General features: G+C 34.2%; 1 protein-coding gene across 1 annotated transcript; it reads right to left on the minus strand.

Moving 5' to 3' along the window:
• Positions 1–242: 242 nt before the first annotated feature.
• On the minus strand, positions 243–9,852 carry LOC100251420 (uncharacterized). Its single transcript, XM_002267879.5, has 6 exons — positions 9,649–9,852; positions 9,036–9,295; positions 7,708–7,891; positions 6,785–6,877; positions 2,256–2,343; positions 243–1,056 (listed from the first exon to the last, which is right to left on the minus strand). The coding sequence occupies exons 1-6, from the start codon at positions 9,720–9,722 to the stop codon at positions 775–777; spliced, it is 981 nt and encodes a 326-aa protein (XP_002267915.3). The 5' UTR covers positions 9,723–9,852; the 3' UTR covers positions 243–774.
• Between the last annotated feature and the right edge of the window lie 4,052 nt (positions 9,853–13,904).

Raw genomic sequence — 13,904 nt, forward strand, 5'->3', positions numbered from 1 at the left:
GCTGCACATGCCAAAGCCTCAACATTCGTTCAAAGGGTGTAAATGCAGATTTATCATAGGGTTGGCAGAAGAGACTAACCCAGAACCATAAATGTCTTCAATTTGATGATTCTCAAGTAGTCTAATCTATATATAGTTTTGACAACCAAAATAACCATATGGGGATCCACTGGCTTTCAACTATTCTCCTTCATGACAACCATCAACTAATAAGTCCCAACTGCTTACACTAATATCACAGATATGATAACTAGATGTCTATTCATACCCGAATTTGTGTTTTCCTGTGAAAGCAAGTGCCAATAACTGGACAGATACATTCCTTTTTTTTTTTTGTTTTTTGATAAGCAAACAGAGCATCTATTAATAAAGAGTGCCAAGAATAAGCGGACAGATACATTAGTACAAACAATGAATGTTCATGTTAGCCATTTGCACTTCACGAACACACAAGAATCTGCTTTCAGGGAAGAGATGTCAATCCCACCAACATTGAAGCGATGCCATGTGTCAGTAAGGTATACCTTGTTCTTAACCAGATGCTGCTGGGAAGGCTGACACGCAATGCAGTTTAGCACAGTGGAGGACCAAGGTGACATAAGTTTTGGCTACAGCAGTCTGTCTTCATGGGGCCTGCTTCCCTACCATTTTACTCATGCAGAAGGGTTTAACTTATGTGGCTGAAAAATGAGTGATGGATGTGTACCATTAACTGAATCAGGATTGACCTTCATTGTCTGCACATGTAACATGAATGAGATATCCCAAAGGGCTCTAGTGAGGATACTGAGATTCTAACTTCTTCAATATGAAGCTAACAACAGCCCAAGTGAATCCACGATACTGAAGCCACCGAATAATCCTGGATTTCCGTGTTTCTCTGGGCACATCATGACCTCGCAACCATTGCTTTGAGGCCTGAACAAATAGATGATCCATCGCAAGATTTGACAAACCATGTCTTGACTCTTGATCTCCACCAGATCCATCATCCTTGAAAACTAGTTTTACTGCCTTCTCTGCATCAGCTTCACTTACTCCCTTCTTGAACAGTGCCTGATCCAACAATAGTGCTCTGTTACTCATAGGAAAACATATACCGAGTAATAACAGAAGCTAAAGAGAAGCAACTAGTCATGTTTTCTTTTTTCTCCCTTTTTCATTTTATAAATATTAACTGATCAAATAAGTGCTGGCTACAACATAATTGATCATCAGCCGGTGCAGACTACAACATGAGAGATTATTGGCCAACCTCGGGGCCTTGCAATGCCAACAAACTACACACATTTGTCTCCTTAAGGTCCACTGGACCCAAACAGGGAAACAAAAAAACCAGAGCATTTTTAAAGCTTCAACGTTTCAAACCCCACCTTAGTCACTTTTGTTTCACAGTTTTGTTCTTCATTTTTTAACTTTTTTATTCTTCTCTCTCTCCCTCTCTCCTCTCTTTTCTTTCTTGACATCAAATAGTGAAATAAAGAATAAATTGACATACTAACTTTTTGGAGTTTCTCCAGCTATTTTCAATTCTACTCAAACTCTTACAGAAATCAAGCAACTAATTTCTACCTTTAGTTTTCCTCATCCTTCTCTATCTAGTTTTGTATCCAGTGGAAGGACTTCTCATCCTTCCTCATATATGAATATTTTCTATCTGTAATACTATTTTTTTTATAAAAAAAAATTTTTAAAAAAAATACTAGCATCATTTCTTATCAAAAAAATAAAAAATATTGAAGAAGAAGAAGAAGAAGAAGAAGAAGGAAAAACAAAAAGATGCTACCTTTAGTTCAAGAACATCTGAATAGGCATCTACTAAGTTAGTCTGTAGTTAAATGATGTTTCCAACAAATTGGTTAGCTGCTTTCTCTAATTTTGCTGTTCGACACACAAAAATCACACCAGGAAAAAGGGAAAGAATCACCTAAAGTAATAAATTTTCCAAAGTATAATTATTATGTAATCTCTCATCTAGGATATTTGTTAACAAAGCTTCAAAAGATGCTATATAAAAATATCAATAAATCAGACCTCATAAGGTATCACTATTTGAAGACTGTATTTCAGGTTGGGGCTCTATAAGTGGAACTTTTGATTAACAAGAAACAATCATGAAGTAGAATCAGAAAGAGAACGTAAACCAACATCAGAATAAGGGAAAACACACACACACACACACAGAGTAATTCACATCTGGAAAGTTTTATGCAGCCACATATTGAAATTAAATTTTCAAAGGGGGAGCAGCTTACTTGCTTGATCCGTCTAGGCCCCCAACTTGAAGAAGACCATCTAGATCGAGAAAATGTTTCCGCATACAACGCATCATTGATCAACCCTCTACAATAAACTAGAAACATCAAAGACTTGCACAAGGCCTTTGGATGAGTCTACATAAAAATCTTCTGTTGTCCAGAATTACTACAGTTTGCAGATGAAAACAACACCATAAAAAAGGAGTGGAAAAATTGAAATAATTATTCTGAAAATGAGATTTACATAAAATACCTTGCAAGATCAAATATGGTATTGGTTGTGAAGGCAAACTCAGTTGACACCAAGAAAAAACAAAGTGTTTTTGGTTCTTTTAACAGGAGGGATGGGGTGAGGGGCATTGCACCCCACTGCAGTCCAAACCATTCTTCTGAGACCAGTGTTGGGGATCTCCCCCTTGTCCTTCTAGATTGTGCTAGTGTGGGAAGGGGCAAAACTCCATTCAGGTTTGAGAACATATAGCTGAAGGAGGAGCTTTTCAGTGACTTGGTTAGGCCTTGTTGACAAGGTAATGAATTTAGGAGTGCCCATAGTTTTATTATCTTGGCTAGGCTTTAAAAGAGAACTTGAGCAGATGAAATAACAAGCTTTTGGTTCAAAAAGACATGGCTTTGAATCAAATTTGGGTTTTGGGACAATAATGATGTTTGAAGATTGGTCTTGGAGAATTATAGTAGGTTGGGAACCATGGAAGAAACTCTGTCGAGACAAGAGTTGAGAGTTCTTTTGCTTAAGGGAATAGGAATACAAACGTTTTCCATAGAATGGCTAATGCATACTGAAAAGGTAATTCTATTAGAACGAATAAGATTTGGCTAATTGAAGAAAATGGGACCAAGTCAGGGATTACCTAGCTGCTTCTGGGTATTCTGCTCAGATACTCAGGTTAGGAGGTTGAATTTTGAGGGTTTGGGGTTCAAGTCCATTTCTACTAGTGACAATAAAAGTCTGCATAGTCATCTTGGTGAGAATGAGACTTTGGTTGTAGTAGCATCTTAGAAGGGACAAGGCCGTAGGTGGAAAAGTTGTTGGTCTACCGTGAGAGTGGAGGTAGTGTGGTTTCTTGAGGAGTTCCATGAGTTGGGGTTGTTTGAATGAAGCCTAAACATCACTTTCCTAGTTCTAGTTATAAGCTTAGGGGGAGTCCTTCCAAACTTCTGGCTAAAATCCTGGCAAATAGTAATAGGTTATTGGAAAGATGATCTATGAGAATTTGTTGAGGGAAAACTGATTCTTGGTGCAGTCTTGAATTAGACTATTGATTGTATGTTTCCACTGTCAAATTTCTATATATCGTAGTCAATGGGACCCTAACTAGTTTTTCTTAGAGTTCCGAGGGGTTTAAGGTAAGGGGATCTCTCTCTCTACTTGTTTGTAGTGGCTATGGAATCTTCATCTTCAGGGTAGTCCAAGGGAAAGGTGTTCAGTAATAATTTTAAGGTTAGAGGAAAGGGTAGAAATGTGTGGAAATTTCTTAACTTGTTTTGAAGGATGATACTCCTTTTTTCTTGTGAAGCAAACACTAGGTGCTCTTTTTCTTAGAAATGGTTATTTGTTTGAAAGCTAATTTGCAGAAGAGAAAGATTATTCCAGTGAAGGAGGTCCCACATATCCAGAAATGGATGGCTATGATCAGGTGCAAGGCGGGTGTTTTGCCCACTACTTACCTATGCCTTCCTTTGGGCACCCCTTTTAGATCCTATGTTGCATGGGATGGGATTAAGGAGCCCTCCAGGAGGAGGTTTGCATCTGGCAAGAAGCAGTACCTATCTAAAGATGGGTATATTAACTCTCAGTGAAATCACACTAGCCAGCTCAGGCAATTTATTACATGTCATTATTTATCATTCTAAGGTAGTTGGAAACTAATGGGAGAATATTCAATAGGATTTCTTCTGAGAGGACAATCTTTCAGGGAAAGGTTTGCATCTTGTGAGGGAGGATAATGTTTGCAGTGAGATGAAGAATGAAGGCCTTAGTTCTAGAAGTCTTGCAACCCTAAAAACCAAAGCCTTCTAAGATCTTTAGAGAAGTAGGATAGGCTCTTGGCATGGGTCTTTAGAAAGCTGATAGATGTGGGTGGGATGAGTTTTGGCCTAGACCATATCTTCGGTAGGAAATAGGCTAAAGAGTAAGTTTTGGTTGGATGAATGGTGTGGGAGACTCCACTAAAAGATTACTGCCCTTCCTTGTACATAATTTACTTCTAACAACAATGCAGAAATTAGGGAACTCTCAGAAATGGTGGAATGACAGGTTCATTGAAGTCCCTACTTTTATAAAGTGTTTCATGATTTGGGAAATGGGGCCAATGAGAAATTTATTTTAGCATATTCATGCATTATCTTTACAAGGATCTTGTGAGGATGGTTTAGTGTAGAGGGTTGTGTGGAATCAAAGCTTTTCTGTCCAGTCATGCTACTCATCCTTATCTTCTAAGATCTCTATGAAGCTCCTCACTGAAGAGATTTGGACTTTAGGGACTCCTTTGAGAGAAAATTCTTACAGCTAATCAACTAATGAAAAGGGGGGTTAGCCTTTGGTAAATAGATGGTGTTTATCCAAGGTTGGGGGGGAATGAGGAAATCATATATTCCAATCCATTGTTTTAAAGCCTATATGCTCTAGGACCTTTTGCATGCCTTATTCAGTTTTCAGTGGGAGTTCATGAAGACCATCACACAGATGCTCTTAAGCTGACATGGTATGGGTGTCAACAAAGGGATCCAGAAGTAAGTGGAGGATGGACCATTTTCCCTTGTTTTGGTGCATCTAGAGGGAAAACATTAGCAAAATTTTCAAAGAGAAGCGATATGATCATAAGTTGAAAAATGTCTTCCTAAAGGTGTTTTAGGATTGGGATAGGATTTCATTGAGGGTTTGGGTCAGGTTTAGAATGTACAACCTTTTTTTTTCTTTTTCCTTTTTGCATGTCTTTCTTTCTTTGCACCTTAGCACTTGCTATATACTCCCTATGTACTGTTGTTACCCTTTTTCTTGTTAGGTGTTTTTAATCTATTATCTTGCTTGCCAATGAAAAAAATGTATGTTAAGATATTTCCTTAATAATCAAGTTTTCTTCTGGTTGGTTCATTTCAAACTTTCCACCTGTATTTGACAAAATCCAACAGTAGGAAAGTGAAATTCAAATGAATTTGGTTGTAAAAAAAAAACCTCCCTCATCTTAACAAGTATCCAAGTAACTAACTATAGACATTAGCATCTCATCTAAGAACCTTCTAGCCCAAAGCCTAAGATTACATATTAACAAGGTTTTGGGCCCTTGATCCACTTTCAAATGACCTTTGATTTTTCTCCTTCCAAGTGGTTCAAAATAAGCACAAATGAGCAACCTTCCATGCCTTCCTCTACTTCTTCCTCACCAAGCACTCATGCCAACTTAAGAGTGATGGGGAAAGCCTTTTAAAGTTTATTCAAGAAAGGAAATGAAAGGCAAAAATAAACGTTAAGTAGGATTAGCATTCATTGGAATTAAAGTAGGATCAGTATTTGTTGGAGTCGAATTAGAATTAGTTGATTAAGTTATAAGACAATAAAAATTAAAGTCATAATGGGTTATTAGAATCTTAGTAGACTTAGGATTGCTTATAAATAAGGTTAATCAATGTAAATCAATTTAATTGATTAATAATATTATGTTATTTTGCATATTTTGCAAATTTCAATGGTGAAATTCCATTGATTTTCTTCTGGGTGAGACTCCTAGAAGGCCTTAATGAAACTTTAAGGTTTCCATCTCTTCTTCTTTGTACCTTCTTTCTCTATATTTTTATTTTATTTTATTTTTCTCTACCATAAACTCTATCCCTTGTTCCTCTCCTTAAATGCTAAAAAAATAAAAACCTTAATCCACCTATTTGATTGTAGGAGATCATCCTAGGGTTGCCCTACATCAAAGAGATTCTCTTATTGAAGAGGGCAATGACCACATTGCACCAAACAAAGAGAAACCAATTGCCATAAGATCCTTGCTTTAGCACAATGAAGAATGTGAATGATGTAATCAATCGATTCTTCTTCACCTTTGCATAGATAAAACCAAGATCCCACCTCTCCTCTTTAACTGATCCAAGATCAAAATCCTTACCCAAGCTGCTTTCCAAGTGAAGAATTTCATTTTCAATGAAACCCAAGAATTCCAAACTAGTTTCAGAGAGAAAGTCTCTATTTTTCCCAATACCACAAAAGATAAGAAGGCTTTGACTGAAAATTTTTCATTCTTCTATTCATCCACACCACCCTATCCTCCCCATCCCTATTCACTAATCTCTGTTACAGTCTTAAAACATATGCCACAAAACTTTCCTCTTGCATATCTTTATGTAAATCAAAATACAAAAAGAAGAGGCACAGACTCTAGGGGTCTTGTCTTACTTTTATTGAGTTGCAGTAAAAGAACCAATACAAAGAAAGAAAGTATAATATATTAGAGGTGCACTCCTAAATTTTTAAATATGATGGTACCCAAAAAGTGGTTGACATAAACCTGCTTTGGAAGTCATTTATCACAGCTTCAGTAATATCACAAGCAACTCTCTTTCCATGCAGTTTCTTTTTCAACTCAACTGCTGTGTATGCCCTGCAAAAAAAAAAGCATGCTTCAAAACACAACTGTCACACACACATTCACATGTGAACACAGTACACATGAATCCTAAAGATAAAGCATGCTTCAAAACACAACTGTCACACACACATTCACATGTGAACACAGTACACATGAATCCTAAAGATATGTGCATATGCATGCCTGTAGTCAATATCCAACAGTTTATAGTAGAAGCCTATGTCTTGAAGGAACCTAATACTAAAACTCAAAAATGATTTATTAGGCATTCAATGAGATTTAGGCTTTTAGACCACAGAATGTACCAGGGAAAGAAAAAAATATGGAAAGACGGAAACCAAATTCACTTGTTTGATTACTATGGAAAGTACAAAGTAAAACAAAACATCATAAAACTTATCTAAAATTTTCTACATTTTCAAATTTGTTACTCTTTATAAATAAAAAAATGAAGAAAAGAAAGAGAAATTAATTGGGATAAGCATATAAAATAAAAGTATTGATCTTGTAATTACTTTATATTTTGCTTCACTTTTTTTTCCCTTCCATTTTCCCCTCTATGTTCGTGCTTTTGTGGTTTCCCTTAAACATCCAAAGATCAAAATGGAGCCTAAGTGATTATAATAGGGAAAATTAGAAAATAAATAATTTGTTTATGGGGAACAGAAGAAAATGAAAAGAAAATATGATGGCTGGATTATTGCATATAGCAACATTGAGCTTATCTTCAACATAACCAAAACATTTAGTGTTAGGCAAAATCAAATGACAGTTTTAAGACAATGCTTTCCACTTTGAGAAAAAAAGAAACCACAGCTATGAAACTTCAAAATCATTCTAACCTTGTTGCAAGTAATTCAATTGCCAACTTCTCAGCATCTTGTTTACTTTTACTAACTTGTGATACATCCAATTCAGGATAATCCTTCTCTTGATAGATTCTGAATTCCTTGACAACATCCTCTGGCTCTTGCATGAACTCAAAGTCTACAACCCTAACATCACAATCAATAGCATCTTCTGATTCTGCAAATACGAAAAATGTCTGGAAGAATGTTGATGACTTCTATGTATAGACCAAAAAATAAGCAAAACTAAAAGATAAAATACATAGACCAAAAAATAAGCAAAACTGAAAGATAAAAATGTGATAACATAGAGCTAAATGTATAGAAAAAGAAAAGGTAAACATGAAAGATAAAAAAGTGATAAAATTGAGCTACAATTTAAATGTTCATACCTATTTCTTTGCTTTATTAACTTCTAAAGACCATGTTTTCGATGGCCCACCTTTTTTTTTTCCTCCTTGAATGACATCATAACTGATACAGTGAGCAGCATGTTTTAAACAACTAACAGGGACTTAGAGAGCCCATTGAGTCATAAACCACCATCATCCTTCTTAAACTACAATTTAACCAAAATCCAAGTGATTCAGGTACTGTTTGGTCAGCATTTTAAATATACTTATATGGCCTCCTAGAACCAAGACTAATCATAAAAGTTCTTGTCTTGATCTATGAAACCACCTAGAGGGGAGTCAATAAGTAGTCAAAGCGAGATATCCCCAAAGTTAGAATCTTTATCAGGATTTTTAATTATTTCAATTGGTATATCAATAATGAATAGCTATTGAATTATATCATCACAAGAATGTTTAATTGCAGAAGTGACACAAGATATAACATAGAAATACCACCTAGAAACCCCAAAGTGTAACAACAGATGATCCATTGACTACAATCAATCCACTAAATTTAAAAAGAAGGTACACAATCAAAGGCTTCTACTCCTCAGGGTCTTATACTGCAAGCACCTATACTCTTCTTTCACATCTCCTACAAGTCCCATGCAACACTTACTCAAGCTCTATGGATCACCTCAAAGACTATCTTAGGGCTTTAGGGACTCAAAACCTTGACCTTTAGATTGTGAGAAGATTTCTTTCAAGAATGGTCTTGAGATATTAAGAGATGGAGTTCTTTATACTATAGGGAAGGCTAATATCTTGTGCATCATATTTAACTTGATACAACTTATTATTTATACAACAAACCTAGGGCATGGATCCATGACTAGGCAAAGGAGCTACAAGACTGTTTCCATTTTAAATGCATTACAGGACTATAGATTTGTTTCAATTGAGCCGTGGTTCTGAACAGAATTATACCTGATTCAGCATCAAATATCAAATTGTTCATAGGCCTTTTATCCTGAATTTTATTCTTCTCATCCCAAGCAAAAGTTGTCCGATAACTTCGCCCACCATCTGAAGCCCGAATTCGAACACAATCCTGAATTTCTTCATCCTCAGAACTCTTCAAAGATTTTGAATCCTCGACCTTATAAGACTTCTTAGGAATGTACCTAACCGGAACAGAGCCGTAAGCTCTGTTCTTCATACAGCAAAGGGCATTGTTCTTTGTCATCCTAAAAGCGGGGGAAAAAATGAGATATTTATTATGAGAAACACCATAAACTATATTTCAGACAAATTTCAGCAAAAATCTCGTCACAAAATAAAATTTTGTTCGAAGCTGTTTGGTTGATGAGAAATCCAGGCAGAAGGTTAAAAACATAAAATTTTCCCTTTACTGTTTGAGACACAGGAAAAAGAGAGATCATCCACCTTATCAAACCTAAATAAATTTTCCTCTTCGGCAGCCAGTTGAGTAGGATTTTACATTTTGAGATTATTTTTTTCTAAGAAAAAAATAATAATTTTCTTTCATTTTCATTACTTTTATCGGGAGCCCAGCAGAGGGTAGACGAAATCTTCTTACCAGGCAATGAAAAAAGGTCGATACTGAAACTGGAATGAAAATTTGCAGCTGAAATTTCCAAGAAACGTCGACATATTCAGTATCAATTTCAAAGTCGAAGCAAAAAAACTCGATGTAAACCCACGGTAAGGGCCCGTTGATTCAAACGGAGCGTCCTCCACAGTGCACACCACTCTTGCTGCGTTGCTATTTAGAAAACGGGTGAGTTTTAGGATTTTTTTTTTATACTCTTTTTTCATCATTTTGAATACAAACGCCTAGCGACGGCAAGTGGGCGTAACTCTAATATTTTTTTTACTTTATTTTTTGCATTGATTTATTATCACTAAAATAAAAATAAAAAATTAGAGTGTTTTAATCTTAACAATGTAATTTTAAAATATTTATTATTTTATATAATTTTATGTTAAAAATAATACTTTAATTTAAATGAATACATATTGCAAAGTACTGTGAAATTAATACAATTAAATTATTACAAATAGTAAAGTAATATTTTATATAATATGATATTTACATCATAAAAAAATAGCATTTTAAGTATCAAAATAGAAATAGAAATAAAAAGAAAAAGAACCATGTTTTGTAGTATAAAAAAACATTTATAAATTCAACTTATCATTAAGCTAGTCTGCGAAGATTCTTTCAAACAAATGAGTGATGTGGATTTAATTTAATTTAAAAATATGGACATTAGAGTACGAGAGTTCTAAATTTTGATTGCTATTGTTATTTTGTTGGGTAAAACCAATGTAAATATAGCACTTCAAAAATCTACTATGTCAACTATATGGATAAGGTGGCTAACTCTACACGCATTTCAAGAATTTGAAGTTAGATTTTAAAATTTGAAAAAAATCATGTAATTGTTGTAAATAAAGTGATGAATGACCATATTGAATAAAATATTAATGTAAATATTAACGGTTATTTATAAACTTCATTTACTCATCTTAAAAATGAGTAATCAGAGTTCATATTGTGAAACCTATTGTAAGGAGTATCTAGGAAGAAAAAAAAAAAGTTTTCTCTCATTCTATCATTCTCTCTCTTTTTCTCTCTTTTTTTCATTCTCTCAATATTTTTCTTCTCTAATTCCTTCTTTTCCCATTATATATTATTATCAAAATAATATATAATTGTTTTTACTTTTGTTTGAGTTGTCTTTATCCTCATTTTATAATATATTATCAGCACAAATTGCTTTGAAGGTAATTCTCGTATTTTAAACTTGAAGTTGTTTATGTAGAGTAAAATTTTACATATTTGTATTGCTATTGTTAAATTCATTTAATTTGTGTTATATATTGTTAAAAGCTATAAGCAAATTATTTGATTTTGATTATAATCAAAAGTTATACATATAATTAGAAGTTATACCAATGTTATCAATTTATAATGGATTCTAATAATATTATTTTGTCACATATTTGAAGTTATTTGATAATGTCGAATCTCACAAAACTTAAATTTGTGGCACTGGACATTGGAAAAAGAACTATTGATCTTGGATCATTGATGTTGAAATACATCTTAATGCAATGAATCTTGCAACTACGATCAAATAAGGAAATCAAACATCCCTGCAGGATTGTACAAAAACGTTGATTTTCCTTTGTCATCATCTCCATGAAGGTTTAAAAAATGACCCTTTTTACTTTATGAAGTAATTTAAAGGAAAGATATGTCCACCAAAAAACTGTGATTCTCCCATAAGCTTGATATGATTGGATGCACTTGAGGTTACAGGATTTTAAAATTGTTAGTGAATATAACTCTGCATTGTTCAAAATCAACTCTCAATTAAAGCCACGTAGAGAAAAAAAACCACAAAAGAAGACATGTTAGAAAAAACTTTTACCACATTTCATGCCTCAAATGTGCTCCTACAACAACAATACCGAGAGTGTAGATTTACAAAATACTTTTTGTTGAACAAAATAATGAGCTTTTGATGAGAAATCACTAGTCTTGTCCAATTGAATTTAAACCATTCCATGAAGTGAATGCAATATCATCCCAAACTTGTGGACGTAAACATGAACGAGGACGTGGTTGTGGTTGTGGAAGGAATCCATGATACCATGGTTATTATGGTAATAATTCCTCAAATTCTCAAAAAAGAAAAGCCTCATTGCACCACAAGAAATAGAATAATATAGAGGCAAATCAAGGAAATGTGAAGTGTTTACAAGATAAACCTTCTAAGAATCATGAGAATAATTGTTATAGATGTGGTATGAAAGAGCATTAGTCACATACCTATCATATGCCCAAACATTTGGTCGACCTTTACCAAGCATCAGTAACAGCAAAAGGAAAAGAGATAAAAATGAACTTTATCGATCGTGATGGATTGGACCTAACTTACAATGACATTGATTTCTTTGGAGGTCCTAGTGAAAAAACTAACCATTTAATAAAGAATGAGAATGTTAACATTGATTGATGTTACTTTATTTATCAAATAATATATTATCATGTCTTATATTTATATTTGATTATTACATTTTCTTTTATATTGTTATTTACATTATGCCTTGTTTTTTTTTTTTTTTCTTATAAATATTAGTTGTATCTAAAATCCATGTGTTATTTGGTCTCAAGATGAATGAAGATGATGTCTGTCTCACAGATTGTGCAACCACGCACACAATTCTTTGAGATAAAAGATACTTCCTCGAATTAACATTAATAAAAGCTAATGTAAGTACCATATCTGGTACTACAAACTTAGTTGAAGGCTTTAGAAAAACAAACATAATGCTACCAAATTGAACTAGACTCCATATAAATGATGCTTTATATTCTAGCAAATCTAAAAGAAATTTGCTCTATTTTAAAGGTGTTCCCAGAAATGGGTATCATATTGAAACTATAAATGAAGATAATGTAGAATATCTTTACATTACTTTCATTATATCTGACCAGAAGCTTATAATGGAAAAACTCTTAATTTTCTCTTCTGGGTTGTATCATACAATTATAAAGCCTATTTAATCATATGTTGTCGTAAACCAGAAGTTCAACGACCTAAAAGTTTTTGTCATTTGGCATGACAAGCTAGGTAACTCATGGTCTTCAATGATGCGTTGAATTAACAAACACTCACATAGGCATCCACTAAAGAACTAGAAGATTTTTTTGCCCAATGCTGATTTGATCAATGATTTGGTCTTCAAGCTCAACAATGCCTTTGCTTTGAAAGATTTAGGGGATATCAACTACTTCCTAGGTATTCAAGTTAATGACACAACTAAAGACCTTCATCTATCACAGACCAAATATATAATTGATCTATTAAGTTGAGCTAAGATACGGGAGGCCAAAGCTATCAGTATGCCAATGGTTCATGGTTAGAAGTTTTCAACATATGGCTACAATACAACTTGTGATGTTCAGCTATACAGTAGCATCGTTGGAGCATTATAATATGTCACTATAACAAGACCTAAGATTACTTACAACGTGAATAAGGTCTGTTAATTCATGCAAAACTTGTTAGAAGCACATTGGAAAGTTGTCAAACGTATTTTGAGGTACCTTGCTGGCACTTTGGATCATGGTTTACACCTTAGGAAGTCCAACAATCTTAATCTAGTCGGTTTCTATGATGTCGATTGGGCCTTCGATCCAAATGATTGACGGTCCACATCTGGTTTCTGTATATATCTTGGTTCCAATCTTATTTCATGGCATTCAAAGAAGCAGCATACTGTCTCTAGGTTCAGTACAAAAGCTGAGTAAAGAAGCTTAGAAAATTTGATGGCTGAGATAACTTGGTTGCAATCTCTTTTAGGAGAGTTACAAGTGACAAATTCAAAGTAGCATATAGTATGGTGTGACAATCTAAGTACCGTGTTGATTTCTTCAAATCCAATTCAGCATGCTCGAACAAAACATATTGAATCGGATCTATATTTTGTAAGGGAGAAAGTGTTGTAGAAAAAGTTGAATTCAAACACATTCCATCACTAGATCCAACAGCTAATATTCTAACCAAGGCCATACCTAGTGCTCAATTTCTAGACCTAAGAGACAAACTAAGGTAGAAAGTTTAACTACGTTGAGTTTGATGGGAAATGTCAAGAATCGGTTGGCCGGTGGTTGACAAAGTTTGTTAAAATTGCAAGAATTTTGTTTATAACATATTCCAATATAAATACATGTAAAGATCTTCAGAAAAAGAAATAATAGAAATTGTAGGACCCCAGGCGCTACCAACTTTCCTAAAAGCAATTGTTGTTAGGAAATGC

This window comes from Vitis vinifera, chromosome 19, assembly GCF_030704535.1.
Source record: "Vitis vinifera cultivar Pinot Noir 40024 chromosome 19, ASM3070453v1".
NCBI lineage: Eukaryota > Viridiplantae > Streptophyta > Magnoliopsida > Vitales > Vitaceae > Vitis > Vitis vinifera.

Coding starts and splice junctions, on each gene's coding strand:
- LOC100251420 (XM_002267879.5), bottom strand. CDS start 9,722: ATGTCGACGTTTCTTGGAAATTTCAGCTGCAAATTTTCATTCCAGTTT. Junction 7,892..9,035: donor GATATTTGATGCTGAATCAG/GTATAATTCTGT, acceptor TCGTATTTGCAG/AATCAGAAGATGCTATTGAT. Junction 1,057..2,255: donor GGCCTAGACGGATCAAGCAA/GTAAGCTGCTCC, acceptor TTGTTGGATCAG/GCACTGTTCAAGAAGGGAGT.